This window comes from Artibeus jamaicensis, unplaced genomic scaffold, assembly GCF_021234435.1.
Source record: "Artibeus jamaicensis isolate MK-2021 breed Jamaican fruit bat unplaced genomic scaffold, CSHL_Jam_final contig_464, whole genome shotgun sequence".
Taxonomy (NCBI): domain Eukaryota; kingdom Metazoa; phylum Chordata; class Mammalia; order Chiroptera; family Phyllostomidae; genus Artibeus; species Artibeus jamaicensis.
The window spans coordinates 1,641,618-1,661,864 of record NW_026521842.1 but is presented as its reverse complement, the minus strand read 5'-3'; the positions used below and the strand labels follow the sequence as shown (position 1 = coordinate 1,661,864).

Genomic DNA, 20,247 nt, shown 5'->3' with positions numbered 1-20,247 from the left:
TTGGTATCTCTATCCTATTGTTCCATAGATCTACCTGCATGTATATCTCTATCTGTATTCTTTCTGTCTTCCTCTGTCTGTCTGTTTTGTGGCAGAGTTTGAAAGATGAGGGTCAGGTCAGTGAACTGACCATCTTGCTCCCATCCCTTCTGACCCCACATTTACATACCCCTGCAACTTCTGCTATATCATTTCCGTCTACCACTCTGTGGCTCTTGGAGCCCTCCCGGCCGGGGGCCTCATCACACCCCTCCTAACAGTGGTGCACTGCATCTTTTGGGTCCTCAGTGGCGTGAAGTATGGACCTGTAGTCATGGCAGGCTCCTCTCCCTGTTATACTGAAGTGTGGCCCACTTCAAGTGCACACCACAGTGGGTATCTTGTTGAGTTTCCACAGGCCCAGTAGACATATGTCGCCAGAGAGACATGGCAAGCTATGTCTGTGGCAAGCACAACTTTTTAACACTGCAGTGAGTGAGCTGCTAGACAGATGTGAATTTAAAATTCCAATGTGTTTATATGTGTGTTTCTGTGACCTCTGAGCCCCGCCCGAATCTGATTCCTCATCCTTAAGAACACAGGGAGGACTTCCGCCAAGATGGAGGCGTAGGTGGAAACATTGTGCCTTCTTGCACAACCACGCTTAAAAACCACAAAGTTTTAGCAACAAAAATGCAGCCAAACCACAGAAAATTGAACTATATGGAAGTCTGACAACAACGAACCCTTCAGCCAGACCGGTAAGAGGGGCAGAGGCAGCAGCAGAGTGGGGTCAGGCAGGAAAGATCCATTGGACCAACCCGGGGCGCAACACAGGCGTGCTGGCAGCCATAGGCTGATCCCAGGTGTGGAGTAGCAGCGGGTGGACCCACTGATGACTGACCGCAGTCACACATTCCCACAGAGATAAACCGGCGAAGGAGCAAGCAGTGAGACGGACTGCACTGGCCCCAGCGGCAGGAAGCAGCAGAGGGAACCGCCATTGTCCCTCACTGACCCCAACCCCACATACAGAGTCAAAAAACAGCGACCTGGGTGGCCCCGCCCTGGTGAACAACTAAGGCTCTGTTCCTCATACGTAACAGAGCAAAACATTATGGCTCAAAAAGAACTCAAAGTCCCAGAGCCCATAACTCTAAGCGACAAAGAAATAGCCAGACTATCAGATGCACAGTTCAAAACACTGGTGATCAGGATGCTCACAGAACTGGTTGATTTTAGTCACAAATTAGAGGAACATATGAAGGCCAAACTAATTGAAATGAAGGGAAATACACAAGAAACCAATAGTAATGGAAAGGAAACTGGGACTCAAATCAAGGGAGCAGACCAGAAGGAAGAAAAAAATGACCAAACAGAAAAGGATGAAGAAACAAGAATTCAAAAAAAATGAGGAGAGGCTTAGGAACCTCCAGGACATCTTTAAACGTTCCAACATTTGAATTATAGGGGTACCAGAAGGGAAAGAGGAACAGCCACGAGTGGAAAACTTATTTGAACAAATAATGAAGGAGAACTTCCCCAATCTGGCAAAGGAAATAGACTTCCAGGAAGTCCAGGAAGCTCAGAGAGTCCCAAAGAAGTTGGACCCAAGAAGGAACACACCAAGGCACATCATCATTACATTAGCCAAGACTAAAATGAAGGAGAGAATCCTAGAAGCAGCAAGAGATAAGGGGACAGTCACCTACAAAGGAGTTCCCATCAGACTGTCAGCTGATTTCTCAAGACACCTTATAGGCAAGAAGGGGCTGGAAAAAAGTATTCCAAGTCATGAAATCCAAAGATCTACAACCAAGATTGCTCTATCCAGCAAAGCTTTCATTTAGAATGGAAGGGCAGATGAAGCACTTCTCAGATAAGGTCAAGCTCAAGGAGTTCATCATCACCAAGCCCTTATTCTATGAAATGTTAAAGGGACTTATCTAAGAAAAAGAAGATAAAAAAATATGAACAGTGAAAGGACAGCAAACTCACAGTTATTAACAACCACACCTAAAACAAAAGCAAACTAAGAGGACAGCTAGATCAGGAGCAGGACCATAGAAATGAAGATCACATGGAGGGTTAGCAACAGGGGAGTGGAGGGGGGAGAAGGTACAGAAAATAAGTAGCATAGACGATAGGTAGAAAATAGGGGGAAGGGAAAGAATAGTGGGGGAAATATAGAATCTAAAGAACTTGAGACACATGGTCATAAACCAAAGGGAAGGAATGGTGGGGGAGGGGGTGTGCAGGGTGAAGGGGAATGAAGGGGGAAAATAGAACAACTGTAATGGCATAATCAATAAAGTATATTAAAAAAAACACAGGGAGGGGCACATTTGTTCCCCTAAGAGCATTCTGGATTATGCAAGACAAATATTTGATATTGTTATGATTTTCCTCCCACCATTTTTTTGCTCTTCTTCTGTAAGAACATTTTGGTGGAACTACAGCTCTTGTCTGGTGTTACCTGCTATGCATCACCTGATGGCTCACCCTCTCCCTAGCACTGTGGGGTTGGGCAGCTGTTGATGGAGATGTCCAGTGTTCAGCCACCAGTGCAAAAGCAGGATTAGGAGCATGTTCCACCCAACCCTACAGAACCCAGGGCAGGAGAGATATCAGAGAAAGAGAAGCAATCAGGGGGGTTTCCGGTCAACAGAGATCCCAAGACCTCCCCTGTTTCAGCTTGTGGTGGGGTGAGTCCTTCTAAGGAAACACAGCAGTTGTTTCTCCTCTAGTTCGAACTAGAGCCAAAAGCTTCTTTCTGCACATAATGCTTAAGTAACATGCTGTATACCAGAGTATTTAGGAGCTCACAGATGTTAGAGTAATGTCATTGTTGCCTCCATCAGCCTGTTAGCACAAGACAGTGTGAAGGACCTCTGCGTGCATCCCTCAACTGTGGACTGTTTCCTCTCATCTGCCGCTCTTACCTCTCAGACCTGGCAGCATTTTACCCATAGTCTAAATTCTGTAGGAATCATCTTATTATTACTGTTATTTAGGATTGTTTGTGAACAGCATATTGTTTGCAAAGAGTGCCACCAAAGAACCTAAAAGTATTTTTTTCTTTTACCTTGATTACCCATTCCTTTTGAAGATCTATTTACATTCCAAAGTATATCCAACAAGTTCTTTTCAAAGAACAAAGTTAATTGTTAGCCCCCAACTGTGATTTTTTTTTAATCATGAATTTTTAAATAATGATGTTTATTGGACTGAAGATTGGTGTTATCTCAGAAACTAAGTTTGCCTCTGGTTTGCCGGGTAGGTTGATGGTTTCAGGATCCGCCGCCCTGCCCCTGCCTGTACTAGAGAGGTGGAAGAAGATCACAGGCCACACTCTACTGGAGAGGTACGGGATGACAGAGATTGGCATGGCTCTATCCAACCCCCTGACCACAGAAGCTCGCTTGCCAGGTACACACAGTGCCTTCTTGGGGTCGCTGGCCAGGTGGCCATAGCCCTCACTTTCTCCCAAGTGGCCAGTTAGGGGGAGGACAGAAAGGTGTTCCTTATACTAGGGTCTTTTCCAGGTTACCTGGGGGACAGGTGGGAAGACTGTGAACTGCCAGAACCCATGTGCTCATCAGAGTACCTCCCAGAGTGGGGCACTGCTTATGTCCAGACCGAGTTGGCTGCTGGTAGGAGCCTCCTGTCCAGGTGCCCTGAGCCACACAAGGCCAGTTGCAGCACAAGACGTGGCAGGTATATGGGGAAGGGGTGAGAGAATCCACCACCTCTTAGTGACCTGTGCACATCTAGAGGACACACTACTTTAGGCAGAGATTCTTGTCCAGCCTTCTCTAAGGTGTCCCACTCTGACCTTCATTTAAGTAGATCTCTACATCCTGGGTCCTTAACAGGGGATCTTCAGACAGAGCCTGAGGCCTGAGATGGGAGCATACTCTGTTCTGTTCTTGGTCCTCTGTTCTCAGGAGAGGTCACCTCCAGTGTGTACCGCACACACTGGTATCTCATTAGATGTAAAAGTAGAACAACCCTGCATCTATAATGACATTAGGACATCCATTTGTCTCATACACTCAGTGAAATTCATCCCTCATGCCCCACTCTCTGAGCAGTCATGAAGCTGCCATCTCACTTGAGACTCAGAAGGCTTCCATCACCTCGAAAACTCTCCCTTTTTGTGTGGTCAGCACCTCCCCACCCCAGGGCCAGGAAGGCACTTTCCTGTTTTCACCTCCTATAATTGTGCTCTTTCTAGAATGTCGTATGACTAAACCCTTCAGGACGTGGCTGTTTGGGTCTGGCTTTTCACACCAAGCAGGATGTGTCTATGACACATCTGTGTCATCACACACTCCTCTCTATTGCCATGTAGGACTCATTGTGTGGACAAGTCACTGTTTATTAACCTGTTCACCAGCTGAAAGCCATTGGGTTATGTCTAGTTCTGGACAGTGACCAGCAAAGCTGTTGTAGATGTGGGGATTCAGGCTTTTGGGTGAGCATCTGTCTTTATTTCTCATGGGTAAACACCTTGGGGTGGGATTGCTGGGTCCACTTTATAAGAAGCTGCCAAACTGTCTCCAGAACAGCCCCTGATACAGGGATGACGTTACCCACTGATAGATTAGGGGACTGAGGCTTTGAGAAATCAGGTAACCTACCCAAGGCCATGGAGTGGGTATGTGAGCAGGTGGACATTCACACCATTAGACAGGGACACTCACTTTGTTAGAGCATAGTGGCACAGCAGACAGCCCAGTTTGAAGGAAGAGAGAGGGGGCAAAAAAATGGGCAGGAAACCTCCTGGGCTTTAACTACAAGAGCAAACACAAGGCCAAGAAGCCAAGACTGGGAGCCGGGAGAGGAGAGAGCAAGCAAAGGGAGACCATTTGTGGGAAGGAGACTCAGGGACTGTGCAGACAGGTGTAAAAGTGTAGATTGGCGGTCCAGAGGCCCAGCTGGAGGCTCACCCTCAGGTGGCAGAGGGACCAGGAAAGCAGCTGCTCTAGACGTAGGCACACCAAGAGGGTCCCCCACTGACTTGGCCTCCAGTTCCCTCTGAAGAGGTCTGAAACCCAAGGTTTGCTGGGCAGAAGTTTCTGAATCAAATTATGGCTACAGCTCTTACTTGGGTCACAAAAGACAGTGTGTGGGACATCAGAGCAGGGACTGACTGTAGTCTCTCTTCTCTACACTGGAATCAAATATCTGTGATTGTTTTCTTGTCTAATAAAACAAACCTCTAACTGCTAAGTCTAATGCTGGTTTCTTGATTTGCAAAAAAATAAATAAGGTAACCCTCAACCTTAAATTCAAGACTGCTACGTGAAAATCCCTAAAATATCATCTCTGAGCATCATTTCTGAAGAAATCCAGTGGAGGACATTTTCTTGGAGCCCTTTTAGGTCTTCTCTGTGCACTGCAACTCCTGGGCTAGGGCTCATTCTAGCTGGAGGCCGTGAACTTGTGTTGGAGCCCTGGCCTGTGTCCCTGTCATACTTGGGACACAGCTGTGCCACCTCTCTTGGCTTTCCCACACCTCCCAGTATGGGGTTCATTTCTGGGGGGCCTTTCGTTTCTGCTGCCTTCACAGCCTCTGAACATTGCTCCATCTAAATGACTACCAGGATTTATTTAAAGGTGCTCAAAATCTGGTGGGGGGGCATAGGAGGGCAAGGTTAGCCTCCAAGTAGGGACATGCTGCACAAGGGTGAATGTTTGCCATGTGTTAAGCTCTGGGTCGGATCCAATTGTTCATTCCCTATGTCCCATGCGGTTATCATGAAGGAAGATGAATAATTCATAACTAAGTGCTGCTGGGCCTAATGATGTTCTAATTGGAGGTTGAGATCAGAGGCGCTAATAGCTCCTTCAGTGGGGCTCCATGGCACGTTGACAGGAGCTCCTGGACGTTATCAGCCTGTTTCCATTCTCTCGGGACCAGCTGCAGAGCAGCCTCTCGCCCCAGATGCTGGACTGAGCTGCAGGCCAATTAGAGAGTTATCTAGGAACAGCAGACAACTGTTTTTAAAGAGAGATGGAAGAATGACATGCCAGTGACTGGCCAGCACTGCTGCCCAGATGGACGTGTGGAGGACAGCACTGTCTGTGTGGTGCTAAGAGGGGCACTGAAGCTAGAACGGTGGCCACTGCCTGGCTGACCCTGTGGTGCCAGTGCTTGCTCAGAGGTGGGGTGTGATGTTTCCGGAGCTCCAGGGCTGTCCCACCCCTGCCTTCAGTCTCTTCTCTGTGTGGACCTCACTTTCACTTATCAACAGGGCTGTGAAACTCAAGTCATTGTCTCTGCTGTGAGAGCTTAACTCTGCTGTTGTGTTTGTGATGCCATGGGTAATTAAGATTCTGTCAGCACTTTCACTGTAGATATTAACAGTTTGTAACTTTCGCTTTGAGGGGGAGAGAAAGCCTTACTGAACAGAGCAGAGAGGAACAGGAAAAGTGTGTAGTGAAAGGCAGTTTCTTGCTTCAAAAAACATATTCAAAGGAGAAATGTGTGGATTAAAAAGTGGCAGGTAGAAGGTGGTAGGTGGGGAGGCTGGCCCTTTTTTGCATTTGAGGAGGAAAGCCGTAGGTCCCTCTTCTGATAAGAACTCTATAATATTTGGTCTCTATTTCCATTCCTGGCACAGAGCCTAAAACCCTTAAATTTCTTAGGACATAAATGTCTTTTATTTATAACAAGCCTCTTTCAACGACACCTGAGTTTATGTTAATAGTACTTTTGGAAAACTCCTAAGGGTCGGGGCTCATTGCCAGGGGAACTAACCAGGTGACTGGAGGTTGGAATTCAGTCCCACCCTGACCACCTAGGAGGAGCAAGGTGCTGAGGTTGAGCTGATCGCCAGTGGTCAGTGATTTAATCTAATGAACACAAGGAGGTGCTGGGAGGGTGGTGCACATGGAAAGCATGGAAACCCAAAGCCCCTTCCCCCATATGTGCTCTAGGCATCTCTTCCATCTGAACACACAGAGGTTGCATCTTTTATAACGAACTGGTCTTTTAGTAAGTTAACTGTTTTCCCAGGTTCTATGAGCGACTCTAGCAAAATATTGAACCCTGGGAAGAGGATCTGGGAACCTCCAATTTGTAGTCAAGTTGGACAGGAGCTGTGGGTAACACCACTTGTGACTGGCAGTCCCTGAAGTGACCCACTTAAGGTGGGGGGCAGTCTTGTGGGACTGAGCCCTTACCTTTCTCCACATAAGCCCCCAGTGGCTACTATAGGTGGTTAGGCATGGCATGGGGTGGCCACATGCCTCCCTTGCACTGAGGCCTCCTGGGCAGACCCAGGAAGACACCCTCTCCACACACCTCTCTGCTTCCTTTCTGGGGAGGTGAGCTCAAGGGCTCCTGCTTGAGCAGGCAGTAGCATCTGAGAGTGCTCAGTCCAACCTGAGCACACATCACAGTGCTGCTAAGATGGGCTCCTCAGAAGGAAGGGAACAAGGAGCAGGCTTTTATTTCTGAGTGAGATGGTTGGTCCTGCTTTAGATTCTGTACTTAAGTTGATGAAGTGCCTCCTGATGAAATAATCACATTCTGCCTGATTACTTACGGTATGCTTATGGAACTCTTTAGCTCTGGCAGGTACTTGAAGAAATCATATCTGACCAGTCTCAGAGGGTAATCAATCAGTTTCTAGTAGTTGATGTTTTCTTATTATTCAGGCTAATCACCCTGCTCAGCACTGTATCACCCTTGTTCAAGCATCAAGAAACATCTTTACTGATACAGATTTTGAGAGTATTGTCAGCTCCACAGGGCCTATGGTGGTGCCGGGAGCATTGGGTCGGGGTGGCCTGTCCAAATGCCCACCCGAGTGGCCTCAGCCCTGCCTCTCACACATAGCCTTTCTCTTCTGCCCAATTATCTGCCCAATTTCTTTCTCGAACCCTTTGTTCTGTGGCTTGTACACACATGCACTTATCATAAATTACGACCACACTCTAGTCACTAAGGGCTAAACCCAAGGTCAGCCATGTTTTTGACCATAAAAAATGAGCAATTGGGAGCATCTGGAGACCCGGCCCAGATGTCCAAGCTGTCAGGGCTGTGGCCCTGGCTGGTCGCTCTGCCAGCATGTCTGTCAGTCCTCATCAGACCATGAGGTCTAGGGAGGAGCAGTATAAATGACAGGAGTTAAGCTTGTCACTGAAAGGGGACATCAACAAAGAAAGGGATTATTTAATCTATAAAAGGTAATGACCTTGAGGTCAACTGGAAACCTAATTTCAAGTGTGCAGAATGGAAGCTGGCCTTGACTGTACCCCAGGGTCAGGCTGAGCCATGAGCAGAAGCATAGCTTGTGAGGTCAGGGGGGCTGGGCTTTTCATCCACCTCCACATTCACAAGCTCTTCCTTGTCTCTAGTCCCCAGTCTTATCTCCTCACTGGAGATGAAATGCCTCTGCTTCCAGGCTCTCTTGAGTCTTGAGTGCCCTGATGCCTGTGTGGCCACTGACTTTAGCAGTATGTACCACCAAGAAGAGACAGGAGGACGCATGTCATATGGTTCCTTTTATATGAAATGTCCAGAGCAAGCAAATCCATAGAGACAGAAAGCAGATTAGTGGTTACTGGGATGGGGCTGGAGTGGGGTTGGGGAGTGGCTGCTCATGGGCACAGGCTTTTTCTGGGGTGATGAGAAGTTCTGGAGCGAGATGGTGATGGTGATTGCACAACACTGTGAGTGTGCTCAGTGCCATTGAATTGCCACTTTATAATGATCAATATATCTTACATGGATTTCACTTAAATTTGGAAAATCTTTGGAAGCAAAAAAAAAAAAAAAAAAAAGATGGGAGGATGTTGGTCTGTCTGCTTCCAGCCAGGACATGCCACAGATTTCTGACTGAAGTAGAAGAATGAGGCCTCCAAGACCTGGAGAGCTCACCAGAGTGATAGGGCCCAGGCCCGCCCCAGGACTTTGAGCCAGGGAGGACAGGCCAGTGCTGTTTTGGCAAACAAGACTGATGTAACAAACGTTGTGAAGAGTTTGGACCCAGGACACTAAGCAAATCGCAGAAAGTTTGCTGACCTGGCTTCCAGGGATATTTATCCCATGACAAATCCTCATTGATCCCAGATGTTATAATAAAGGCCCTGAACCCTTGAGGTGAATTCTCTTAGACCCTAGGAGTTTAGTCTTGGCACCTCTGCCATGCCTTAGTCATTTATTACAGTGGCTATAAAAAAATTACATCCAAACCACCTGCCTCACCTTTGTAGGTTTAAAGTTTGTTTATAAGCTAGCCCATCATGCTGGGGCCTTCAAGTTGAATGAGGACACCGAAAAAACCATGGGTGCCCAATACATGAACCAGAATGCCAGCAATATTATCCCCCTGCTGTGAGAATTTTTGCTCATCACCCAGCTTTCAGCATCAGTGCTTCTTAGGACCTTTTCTGGGCAGATGCACTTCAGTGCCCTTACTGCTCAGCCAAGTGCTGGACTACAAGTGGAAGCCATCCCAGCATCCCACCTGGGTGCTGGAAGGCCTTTCTACGATGACTTGAAGGTTCTCTGGGACATTTGGAGCCTTACCTCACATACTGTTGGCAGCTGCGAGCCCTGGCTGCTGCTGTGGCAGAGTGGGCACCCACTGCACTGAGTGGGGCCCCATGCTCTCAGGTCTTCTCTCCTCTGTGAGTGATGTTCAGGGAGGATCCAAGTGCCTAGGATGTTCAGCCCTCTCCTTCTGGATCCCTCTGACCACATTTTCTTTCTCTCATATTTCCCCTCTCCTTGCAGGTTCTGTGGGGACTCCACTACCAGGTGTTGAGGTGCGAATTGTCTCAGAAAACCCACAGAAGGAGGGCTACCCCTACATCCTCCATGTGGAAGGAAATGAGAAGGACACCAAGGTAAGTCACTGTTTTTCACTGGTGGCACATGAGTATTGCATGGTCATGACCTCTCAGCAGGCTGCACAGAGGTCAAGGGTCGCCACTGTGCAGGGATGGCCCTGCTGGATGATGGAGATGCTGGCTGTTGTTTACCAAAGGTGCCCACTGGTGTTTCCAGGCACTGCTCACCGTGTGGACATTGTAAGAAGGCAAACAGAGCCCAGCTGTGCCCCAGCATCCAGTGCTCTGCCTGGCTTCTCCCCGGGCTCCCTGGACACAGAGGTTACTGTGAGGTGGGTCACGACAGCACTGAATAAGAATGGCCCAAGTTAAAACAGAAGTCATTATAGGTGGAATCTAGTTAAAGATTCTGTGCTGGGAGGACCCTAGCATCCACTCAGAGTGTACACAAACTTCAGGGAAGGTGTGGCCACTCCAGCATACTTGCTAAGGCTCTTTGGGAAGATTCACAGAACATTGTGAATTATAGTTACCCACTTCTACTGAAATCACTCATAGCTCTCTTAGTTTCTGCACTATTCTAAAATTCACAAGGGTGAAGAAAAAAGGAACACTGTTTATTGTCTTATTCAGTGAAGATTTTAATAGCTACAGATGTGCTGGTCATAAGTGAAGGGAGTCACAGAAAAGTTTAGGAATTAGTGGGAAATGGAATTTTGATTTAAAAAGAATGATCTTTTCTACTGCTGAGATCCATACTAAATGTCACATGTGATTGATTTCTGTTACTCAGAGGTTTCAAAAGATGACAGTAGTGGGTCCTTTTTCTAGCTTTTTTTTCTTCATGAGCACATTTGGGCTGGTCAGTGTCCCAGCTCTACACCTCACCTGTGCCAGCAAGGGCTGGGAACAGGCCATGCTCTGTGGGCCCCAGTTTCCACATCTAAAATGGGAGAGTTGATGAGATTGTTGTTGAATGTTTTCATGCCAGCAAATGGTAAAACTTGGATGCTTTTAGTATATGTGCTACCAAAGCAAATACAAACTTGGATGCTTTTAAATGTAACTTTAAATGAATATTTTCAGAATGTCACCAAAAAGTAGGTATTCTGGACTTCTAGTCAAGATGGAGGGGAGGCATAAGCAGACACGCTTTGCATCCTCACACAACCACAGAATGAATTACAGCTAGACCTCACAACAAATAACACTCAAAACCATCAGAAAATCAAGCTGTATGGAAGTTCAACAACCAAGGATTTAAAGAAGCTACATCCATCCAGATGGGTAGGAAGGACAGAGACACAGAGATGGGTGGAGAGGCACAGAGATGCAGCATAGTGCAGAAAAGTGGTGGCAGTGGAACAGGCAGTCCCACATACAGGTGTGGTGGATAAAAATCAGGAAGGATACCTTGGGAGTGAGTGATCCCAGGCCAGGCCAGACCACACAGCCCGGGGTTCCAGCACCAAGAAGATAAATCCCCATAACTTCTGGCTGTAAAAACCAGTGGGTGTTGGGGCAGCAGAAGAAACTGCCAGATTTTTAGGAGACTCTGCTTAAATTCCCCACGTGGACTTAAAACATATGCAGACCCACCCCCTCTGGGATTCAGCACCAGGGCAACAGCTGTAAGGGTGTCAGTCGCACAGGGCAAGTGCCAAGCAAACCTTCAGAAGACAGGCAGTGGCATTGTCCCCTCTCCGAGCCCTCCTCTACACAGAGCCACAAAGCAGTGAAGTGGGTTGCCTCACCCCATACACTTACAGGTGCTTTTTCTATAATAGGCCACATTACTAAGACAGGGAGTCAAAGCAGCTCTACCTACTACACAGAAACAAACACAGGGAGGCTGCCAAATTGAGGAGACAAAGAAATATGGCCCAAATCAAAGAACAGCACAAAACTCTAGAAAAAGAACTAAACAAAATGGAGATAACCAGCCTATCAAATGCAGAGTTCAAAAGACTGGTGATCAGGATGCCTAAAGAACTCATTGAGTATAACAGCAACATAAAAAAGACTCAGGAAGAAGTAAAGGTTACACTATGTGAAATAAAGAAAAACCTACAGGGAACCAGCACTGGAGTGGATGAAGCCAGAATTCAAATCAACAAATCGAACATAAAGAAGAAATAAGTGTTCAACCAGAACAACAAGAAGAAAAAAGAATTTACAAAAACAAGGATAATATAAGGTGCCTCTGGGATGCCAGAAGGGAAAGAGAAAGAGCAAGAAATTGAAAACTTGTTTAAAAAAATAGTGAAAGAAAACTTTCCTAATTTGGTGAAGGGTATAGACATACAAGTCCAGGAAGCACAGAGAGTCCCAAACAATGACCCAAAGAGGGCAACACTAAGACACATCATCATTATTATAGTGCCAAAATTTAAAGATAGGAGGATGCTGGGAAGATGGCGACGGAGTAGGACGGAGCAGATTCTAGCTCCTGTACTCATGGGTGAAAATCCTGGCAGATCTATAGAGAAACAGCACAATAAACCATTGGTTACCCAGCATTTATGAAATCAAAAGACCAGAGATTGTGACCGACGCTGAAACACCAGACAGTGGCAGAGCCAGCTACGGGAGCTGGGACACACGCAGCCCCTGTGCCGCCGCCATAGCAACAGGCCTGGGAGCCAGGGAGTCGGGTGCGGGAGCCAGACACTCCAAGCCCCTGTGACGGTCCTGGGTGCCAGAGGAGTCAGGTACCGGAGCCGAGACATTCTCGGCCCCTGTGCCGCTGCCATAGCTACAGGCCTGGGCAACAGAAGAGTCAGTTACAGGAGCTGGGACACTGGAGGCCCCTGTGCCGCCGCCATAGAGATGGGCCTGGGCGCTGGAGAGCCAGCTACGGGAGCTGGGACATTCTTGGCCCCTGTGCCACTGCCGTAGTAACGGGCCTGGGGGATGGAGGAGTCGGCTACTGGAGCCGGACACTCAGCAGTGGTAGGCGACCAGCACGGGGACCAGCGGGGACCAGCACGAGGACCAGCGTGAGAGTAGGTAGAGACGGAGAACATCAAGATACTTGAAGGAGTCTACACCACTGAACTTCACAGGTATCATACCACAGAAGTTCACACCATAAACCCAGGGTGTCAGAACAGATCAATTTTAGAAGCTGAGACTACCAAGAAGAGTCTCAAACAATGGGAAGACAAAGAAGCAATCCCCAAATGAAAGAAAAAGCAGAAACTTAAGAAAGAATATTAGATGAAATAGAGGCTAATCAACTATCAGATACTGAATTCAAAGCACTGGTTATTACGAAGTTTAAAGAGCTCACAATGAGCTATCAAAAACTACAGAGGAACTACAATGATCTCTCTGCAGACTACATCAACATGAAAAAGGAAATAGAAAATATCAGCAAGGGACAAGAGGAAATGAAGAATACAATTTCCGAATTGAAGAACACAGTAGAAAGTTTCAAAAGTAGGATAGATGAGGCGGAGGATAGGATTAGTGAGTTGGATGACAAGATAGAAAGCATCTCACAGAAAGCAAGAAAATGAAAAGAGGCTCAGACAGAATGAAGAGGGATTAAGAGAAATGCAAGACAATATGAAACGTAATAATATCCGAATAATAGGAATACCAGAAGGAGAAGAAGAAGAACAAGGGATAGAAAATGTATTTGAAAGAGTAATGAGAGAAAATTTCCCTAATTTGATGAGAGAAAAAGTCACACAAATCAAGGAATCACAGAGAGTCCCAATCAAGAGGAACCCAAGGAGGCCCACTTCAAGACACATCATTGTCAAAATGGCAAAATTCCAAGACAAAGAGAGAATCTTAAAGGCAGCAAGGGAGAAAAAAGAAATAACATACAAGGGAGCCCCAATAAGGTTAGCTACTGACTTCTCAATGGAAACACTCCAAGCAAGAAGAGAATGGCAAGAAATATTCCAAGTAATGAGAACCAGAGGCCTACAACCAAGGCTTCTTTACCAAGCAAGGCTCTCAATCAAGATAGAAAGCCAAATAAAGAGCTTCCAAGACAAAAGAAGTCTAAAAGAATATGCCTCCACCAAACCAGCTCTACAAGAAATACTAAAAGGACTGCTTTAAGGGAAGGAAGGAAAAGAGACAGACAGAGAGGAACACAGGTACAAAAATGGCAATGAATAAGTACCTATCAATACTAACCTTAAACGTAAATGGATTAAATGCTCCAATCAAAAGACACAGAATAGCTCAATGGATAAGAAAGCATGACCCACACATATGCTGCCTACAAGAGACCCACCTCAGGACAAAAGACCATCACAGACTAAAAGTGAAAGGCTGGAAACAAGTTTTCCAAGCAAATAGACAAGAAAAAGAAGCTGGGGTAGCACTTCTCATATCAGACAAAATAGACTTCAAAAAAAGGGCCATAAAGAGAGACCCAGAAGGTCACTTCATTATACTCAAGGGAAGAATCCACCAAGAAGACATTAACATTGTAAACATATATGCACCAAACATAGGGGCACCCAAATATATCAAGAAAATCTTAGAGGACTTCAAGAAAGATATTGACAGCAACACAATTATAGTATGGGATTTTAATACCCCACTATCAAAAATGGACAGACCTTCCAGACAAAATATCAACAAAGATATTGCGGCATTAAATAACACCCTAGATGAAATGGACTTAACTGATATATATAGAGCCCTTCATTCCAAAGAAGCTAAATACACATTCTTTTCAAATGCGCATGGAACATTTTCAAAGATAGACCATATGATAGGACACAAAGCGAGCCTCAAAAAATTCAAGAAAATTGAAATCATACCAAGCATCTTCTCTGACCACAAGGGACTGAAATTGGAAACCAACCCCAAAGGAAAAAACCCAAAGCACCCCAAATCAGGGAGACTGAATGGTATGCTATTAAACAACGAATGGGTCAAGAATGAAATTAGGAAAGAAATCAAAACATTTCTGGAAACAAATGAAAATGATCTCGCAACAACCCAAAACTTATGGGACACAGCGAAGGCAGTCCTGACAGGGAAGTTTATAGCAATACAGGCCTACCTAAAGAAGATAGAAACATTTCAAACAAACACCCTAACCCTACACCTGCAAGAACTTGAGGAACAACAACAAAGACTGCCCAGAGCAAGCAGAAGGAAGGAAATAACCAAGACTAGAGCAGAATTAAATGACATAGAAACTAAAAGCACAATTCTAAGGATCAATGAATCCAGGAGTTGGTTCTTTGAGAAGATAAACAAAATAGACAAGCCTTTAAGTAGGCTCATCAAGAAAAGAAGAGAGAAGACACAAATACAATCAGAAACGAAAGAGGAAAGATTACAACTGATACCACAGAAATAGAAAGGATTGTAAGAAATTACTATGAAGAACTGCATGCCAAGAAATTTGAAAACCTATGGGAAATGGACACATTTCTAGAAAAATACAATCTTCCAAAACTCAATGAAAAAGAAGCAGAAAATCTAAATACACCAATAACAGCAGAAGAAATTGAAGCAGTAATTAAAAAAACTCCCATCACACAAAAGCCCTGGACCAGATGGTTTCACAGGAGAATTCTACAAAGCATTTAAGGAAGAGCTAACCCCTATTCTCCACAGACTATTCCAGAAAATCCAGAAGGATGGAAAATTCCCAAATTCTTTTTATGAAGCCAGCATCATCTTAATTCCAAAACCAGATAGAGACACAACAAAGAAAGAAAACTTCAGGCCAATATCACTGATGAACATAGACGCTAAAATCCTCAACAAAATATTGACAAATCGCATCCAATAATATATCAAAAAGATCATACACCATGACCAAGTGGGATTCATCCCAGGGATGCAAGGATGGTTCAATATTCGCAAATCAGTAAATGTAATACATCACATAAACAAAAGCAAAGACAAAAACCACATGATCATATCAATAGACGCAGAAAAACCTTTTGATAAGGTACAACACCCATTTATGATAAAAACACTCAGCAAAGTGGGAATAGAGGGAGCATTCCTCAATATAATAAAGGCCATATATGAGAGACCTACAGCCAACATCATACTCAATGGGCAAAAACTAAAAGCTTTTCCACTAAGATCAGGAACAAGACAAGGATGTCCACTTTCACCACTTCTATTCAATATAGTATTGGAAGTTTTAGCCACAGCAATCAGGCAAGAAAAAGAAATAAAAGGCATCCAAATAGGAAAGGAGGAAGCAAAACTGTCACTATTTGCAGATGACATGATAGTGTACATGGAAAATCCTATAGACTCTACCCAAAAACTGCTCGAACTAATTAATGAATTTGGCAAAACAGCAGGATACAAAGTCAATATCCAGAAATCAAAGGCATTTTTGTATACCAATAATGAATCAGCAGAAGCAGAAATCAAGGAAAAAATCCCATTCGATATAGCAAAAACAAAAATAAAATATCTGGGAATAAACCTAACCAAGGAGGTAAAAGACCTGTATGCAGAAAACTACATAGCCCTGAAGAAAAAAATCAAGGAAGACACAAACAAATGGAAACATATACCTTGTTCATGGATTGGAAGAATTAACATCATCAAAATGTCCATACTACCCAAAGCAATATACAGATTCAATGCAATCCCTATTAAAGTACCAATGGCATATTTCACAGACATAGAACAAACACTTCAAAAATCTATATGGAACCATAAATGACCCCGAATAGCAGCTGCACTTTTGAGAAAGAAGAACAAAGTAGGAGGGATCACAATACCTGATATCAAACTATATTGCAAGGCCACTGTAATCAAAACAGCCTGGTACTGGCATAAAAACAGGGACATAGACCAATGGAACAGAACAGAGAGCCCAGAAATCAAACCAACTCTCTACGGTCAATTAATATTTGACAAAGGGGGCAGTAACATAAAATGGAGTAAAGATAGCCTCTTCAACAAATGGTGCTGGGAGAACTGGACAGCTACGTGCAAAAAAATGAAACTTGAGCACCAACTTACACCATATACCAAAATAAATTCAAGATGGATAAAAGACTTAAATATAAGCCGTGACACCATTAAAGTCCTAGAGGAGAACATTGGCAAGAAAATCTCAGATATGCCACGCAGCAACATTTTTACTGATATGTCCCCTAGAGCAAGGAATGTAAAGGAAAGAATAAACAAATGGGATCTCATCAAAATAAAAAGCTTCTGCTTGGCTAAAGAAAACAGTATTAAATTAGCAAGACAACCAACTGTATGGGAAAACATATTGGCCAATGATACCTCAGACAAAGGTTTAATATCCAAAATATACAAAGAACTTACATGACTCCACTCTAGGAAGACATCGAACCCAATTAAAAAATGGGAAAAGGACTTGAACAAACACTTCTCCAAGGAGGACATACAGAATATCCAGAGACACATGAAGAGATGCTCAATATCGTTAGCCATCAGAGAGATGCAAATTAAAACCACAATGAGATACCACTTTACACCAGTCAGGATGGCTATCATAAACAAAGCAACAAACAACAAATGTTGGAGAGGGTGTGGGGAAAAGGGGTCCTTAATTCACTGTTGGTGGGATTGCAGACTGGTACAACCATTATGGAAAACAGTATGGAATTTTCTCAGAAAAATAAAAATCGACCTGCCTTTTGACCCAGCAATTCCACTGCTGGGATTATATCCTAAGAATCCTAAAACATCAGTATCAAAGAACCTATGCACCACAATGTTCATAGCAGCACAATTTACAATAGCCAAGAGTTGGAAGCAACCTAGGTGCCCATCAGTAAATGAATGGATCACAAAATTGTGGTACATATACACAATGGAATTCTATGCAGCAGAGAGAAAGAAGGAGCTACTACCCTTTGCAACAACATGGATGGAACTGGAAAGCATTATGCTGAGTGAAATAGGCCAGGAGCTGAAAGACAAATACCATATGATCTCACCTTTAACAGGAAGCTAAACAATAAAACAAACAAGCAAGCAGAAAAAAAACAAAGACACTGCAATGGAGAACAAGGGGACAGTGACCAGAGGGGAGAGGGAAGGGAAGTTAAAGGGGAAAAGGGGGAGGGATTTGGAGGAACAAATAGGAAGGACACAGGGTCGAGAACTAAGGGGGGGTGGAAATGGAAGGGAGGTGGGGAGCAAGGGGCGGGGGAGGCTGGGATGGGAAAAATAGACAAAAAACTGTACTTGAAAAATAACTAAATAAAATTATATATATATGTGTGTATGTGTGTATGTGTATATATGTGTATGTATATATACATACATATATATATCCTAAATATGTCAAATGATCTTAAATGTTCATACTATTCCTTAAGCCAAGAGTTAAAAATATACTTTCAAAATGTGAGAAAGAAAATGGTTAAGATGGTAAATTTTATGTGTGTGTTTTACCATAATAATAATATAAACATTCAATCCTGGCATGGGTTTGAATGAGTTGCTTCAAAAAAAAAAAGTTAAAGATAAAAAGAGAATCTTAAAAGCAGTAGCAAGAGAAAGGCAGTTAGTTATCTACAAAGGAGTTCCTGTAAGACTTCTCAGGTGATTTTTCAAAAGAAAGTTTGCAGGCAAGAAGGGACTGGAAAGAAGTATTCAAAGTCATAAAAAACAAGGACCAACAACCAAGACTACTGTATTCAGCAAAGCTATTATTTAGAATTTAAGGGCAGATAAAGCACTTCCCAGAGTAGAAAAAGCTAAAGGAGTTCATCATCGTCAAGCCTTTATTATATGCAATGTTAGAAGGGACTTATTTAAGATAAAGAAGTTAAAAAACTATGAACATTAAAAAGGCAACAAAATCACAGCTATCAACAACTGAATCTAAAAAAACAAACTAAGCAAACAACCAGAACAGGAACAGAATCACAGACATGAAGATTATATAGACAGTTTTCAGTTGGGAGGGGGAAGGGGAAAAATGGAGGAAAAGGTGTAGGGATTAAGAAACATAATTGGCAGTTACAAAATAGAGAGGGGTCTGTTAAGATTAGTGTAGGAAATGGAGAAACCAAAGAACTTATATGTATGACCCATGGACATGAAGTGGTGGGGAGGGGGCAGGGGTTGGTGGAAGGAATGAGGGGATCAGGCCTAGGGGAGCAAAGGGGGAAAAGTTGGGACAACTGTAATAGCATAATCAATAAAATACGATTTTTTTAAAAGTACATATTCTGTTTACCTAAGTGAAACTCCACCTGGGCCCTCATTTGATGGCTGCCTCCGCAGATGGATACTTAGCCTGTGTGCCAGGTCAGGGATGACCGGTAGAGAGTACAGACTGGGTGTAGGTTCCAGAGACATTGCTTCATCAGGAGGTCCCCAGCAGAGAGAGGAATGGTTGGGGGCTGTGAATTCATCAGATGCTAGTGGCACAGGCAGCATCATCCATGACTGTGCCCCCTCTGCCAGATGCCAAACACGTGCACCTGTTCTACCAGAAGTGGCAGCAATGCTGCTAGAGAGAAGGCATGGGGGTGGAGAGCATCTCTTTCTTAAATTACAATACAGTTTAACTAACTTGCACCTGTGGTGGCAAGCAGTGGGCCATCTGACAGCTCCTCCCATCTTCGATTGTTTCCCTCTACAGAGAGTTGTGCACTGAAACTTGCTTAAAATGGAAAGTCAGCAGCCCCAGGCCGGAGCACGTGACTGTCAGGGAAAAGGAAGTGCTTGTTCCACAGGGCAGGGGCTCCAGGGTAGTGGGTGCCACTGGCTGAGGCTCTCAGGGGCCATGGAAACAGGAGGGGACAAGGGAGCCAGGGTCTTATCCTCCCTGTATGGGGACCTTCATACAGATGCACCCCGGCCTTCTAAATGTGAAAGTAAGGGGATTTAGTGCTTGTTAGAACATTCTCAATTCCATCAAAGGATCAGTATGACAGACAGTCCAGACTAGAGCTGCCTTGATGGCTACACGGTGTCTGAGGACCATGCCAGAAGGCCTGGTGTCCCACACAGGGGTTATGGTGGACCTGGACCTAGTGTTTGGTCTTGTGACCAGTGAGGTCATGCTCTGCAAAGGCCCCCCCTGGGGTGACCAGGGCCCTGGTTAAGTCCTAGCTGCAGGGACCTGATTATTTCTCCCTGTGTCTTTCTTGAAAGAGCCCCTCCCTCCACGGCACTGTTTGCCTGACCCACCTCCAGTTCAACAAGACACTTGGTCTCAAAGTGTGTTACCTTCAAGGGCTGCAGACCAGAAATGGGGCTTTGTGGTCTCATGGGTAGAGTGACGACATTTGTCTCCTATGTTTGGTAGCACTTGTCAAACTACTTTTATCCTTTAAAAGTGGGGACTCAGAGGTATTTTTCACCCTCTACACCCAGCACTTTGGAGAATAAGAATGGAGCAGGACTTGGGCAGTCACCTACGTGGAACTTTCCATCTGGGAGTCCCGCTCCTTGAGATAGGGCTTCAGCTCCAAGACCACGGCTACCCATCCATCAACACTACAGTGTGTAGGA

At 44.7% G+C, this 20,247-nt stretch overlaps 1 protein-coding gene across 2 annotated transcripts in view; it reads left to right on the top strand.

Annotated features, from left to right (window-relative positions):
• ACSF3 (acyl-CoA synthetase family member 3) overlaps nucleotides 1-20,247 on the top strand; it is an 87,919-nt gene that overhangs the window by 26,167 nt on the left and 41,505 nt on the right. For both annotated transcript variants that reach the window (XM_037142321.2, XM_037142322.2), the window contains 2 exons: nucleotides 3,260-3,408; nucleotides 9,731-9,843. In XM_037142321.2, the coding sequence (XP_036998216.2) occupies nucleotides 3,260-3,408; nucleotides 9,731-9,843 (262 nt within the window). The remainder of the gene's footprint in view (nucleotides 1-3,259; nucleotides 3,409-9,730; nucleotides 9,844-20,247) is intronic.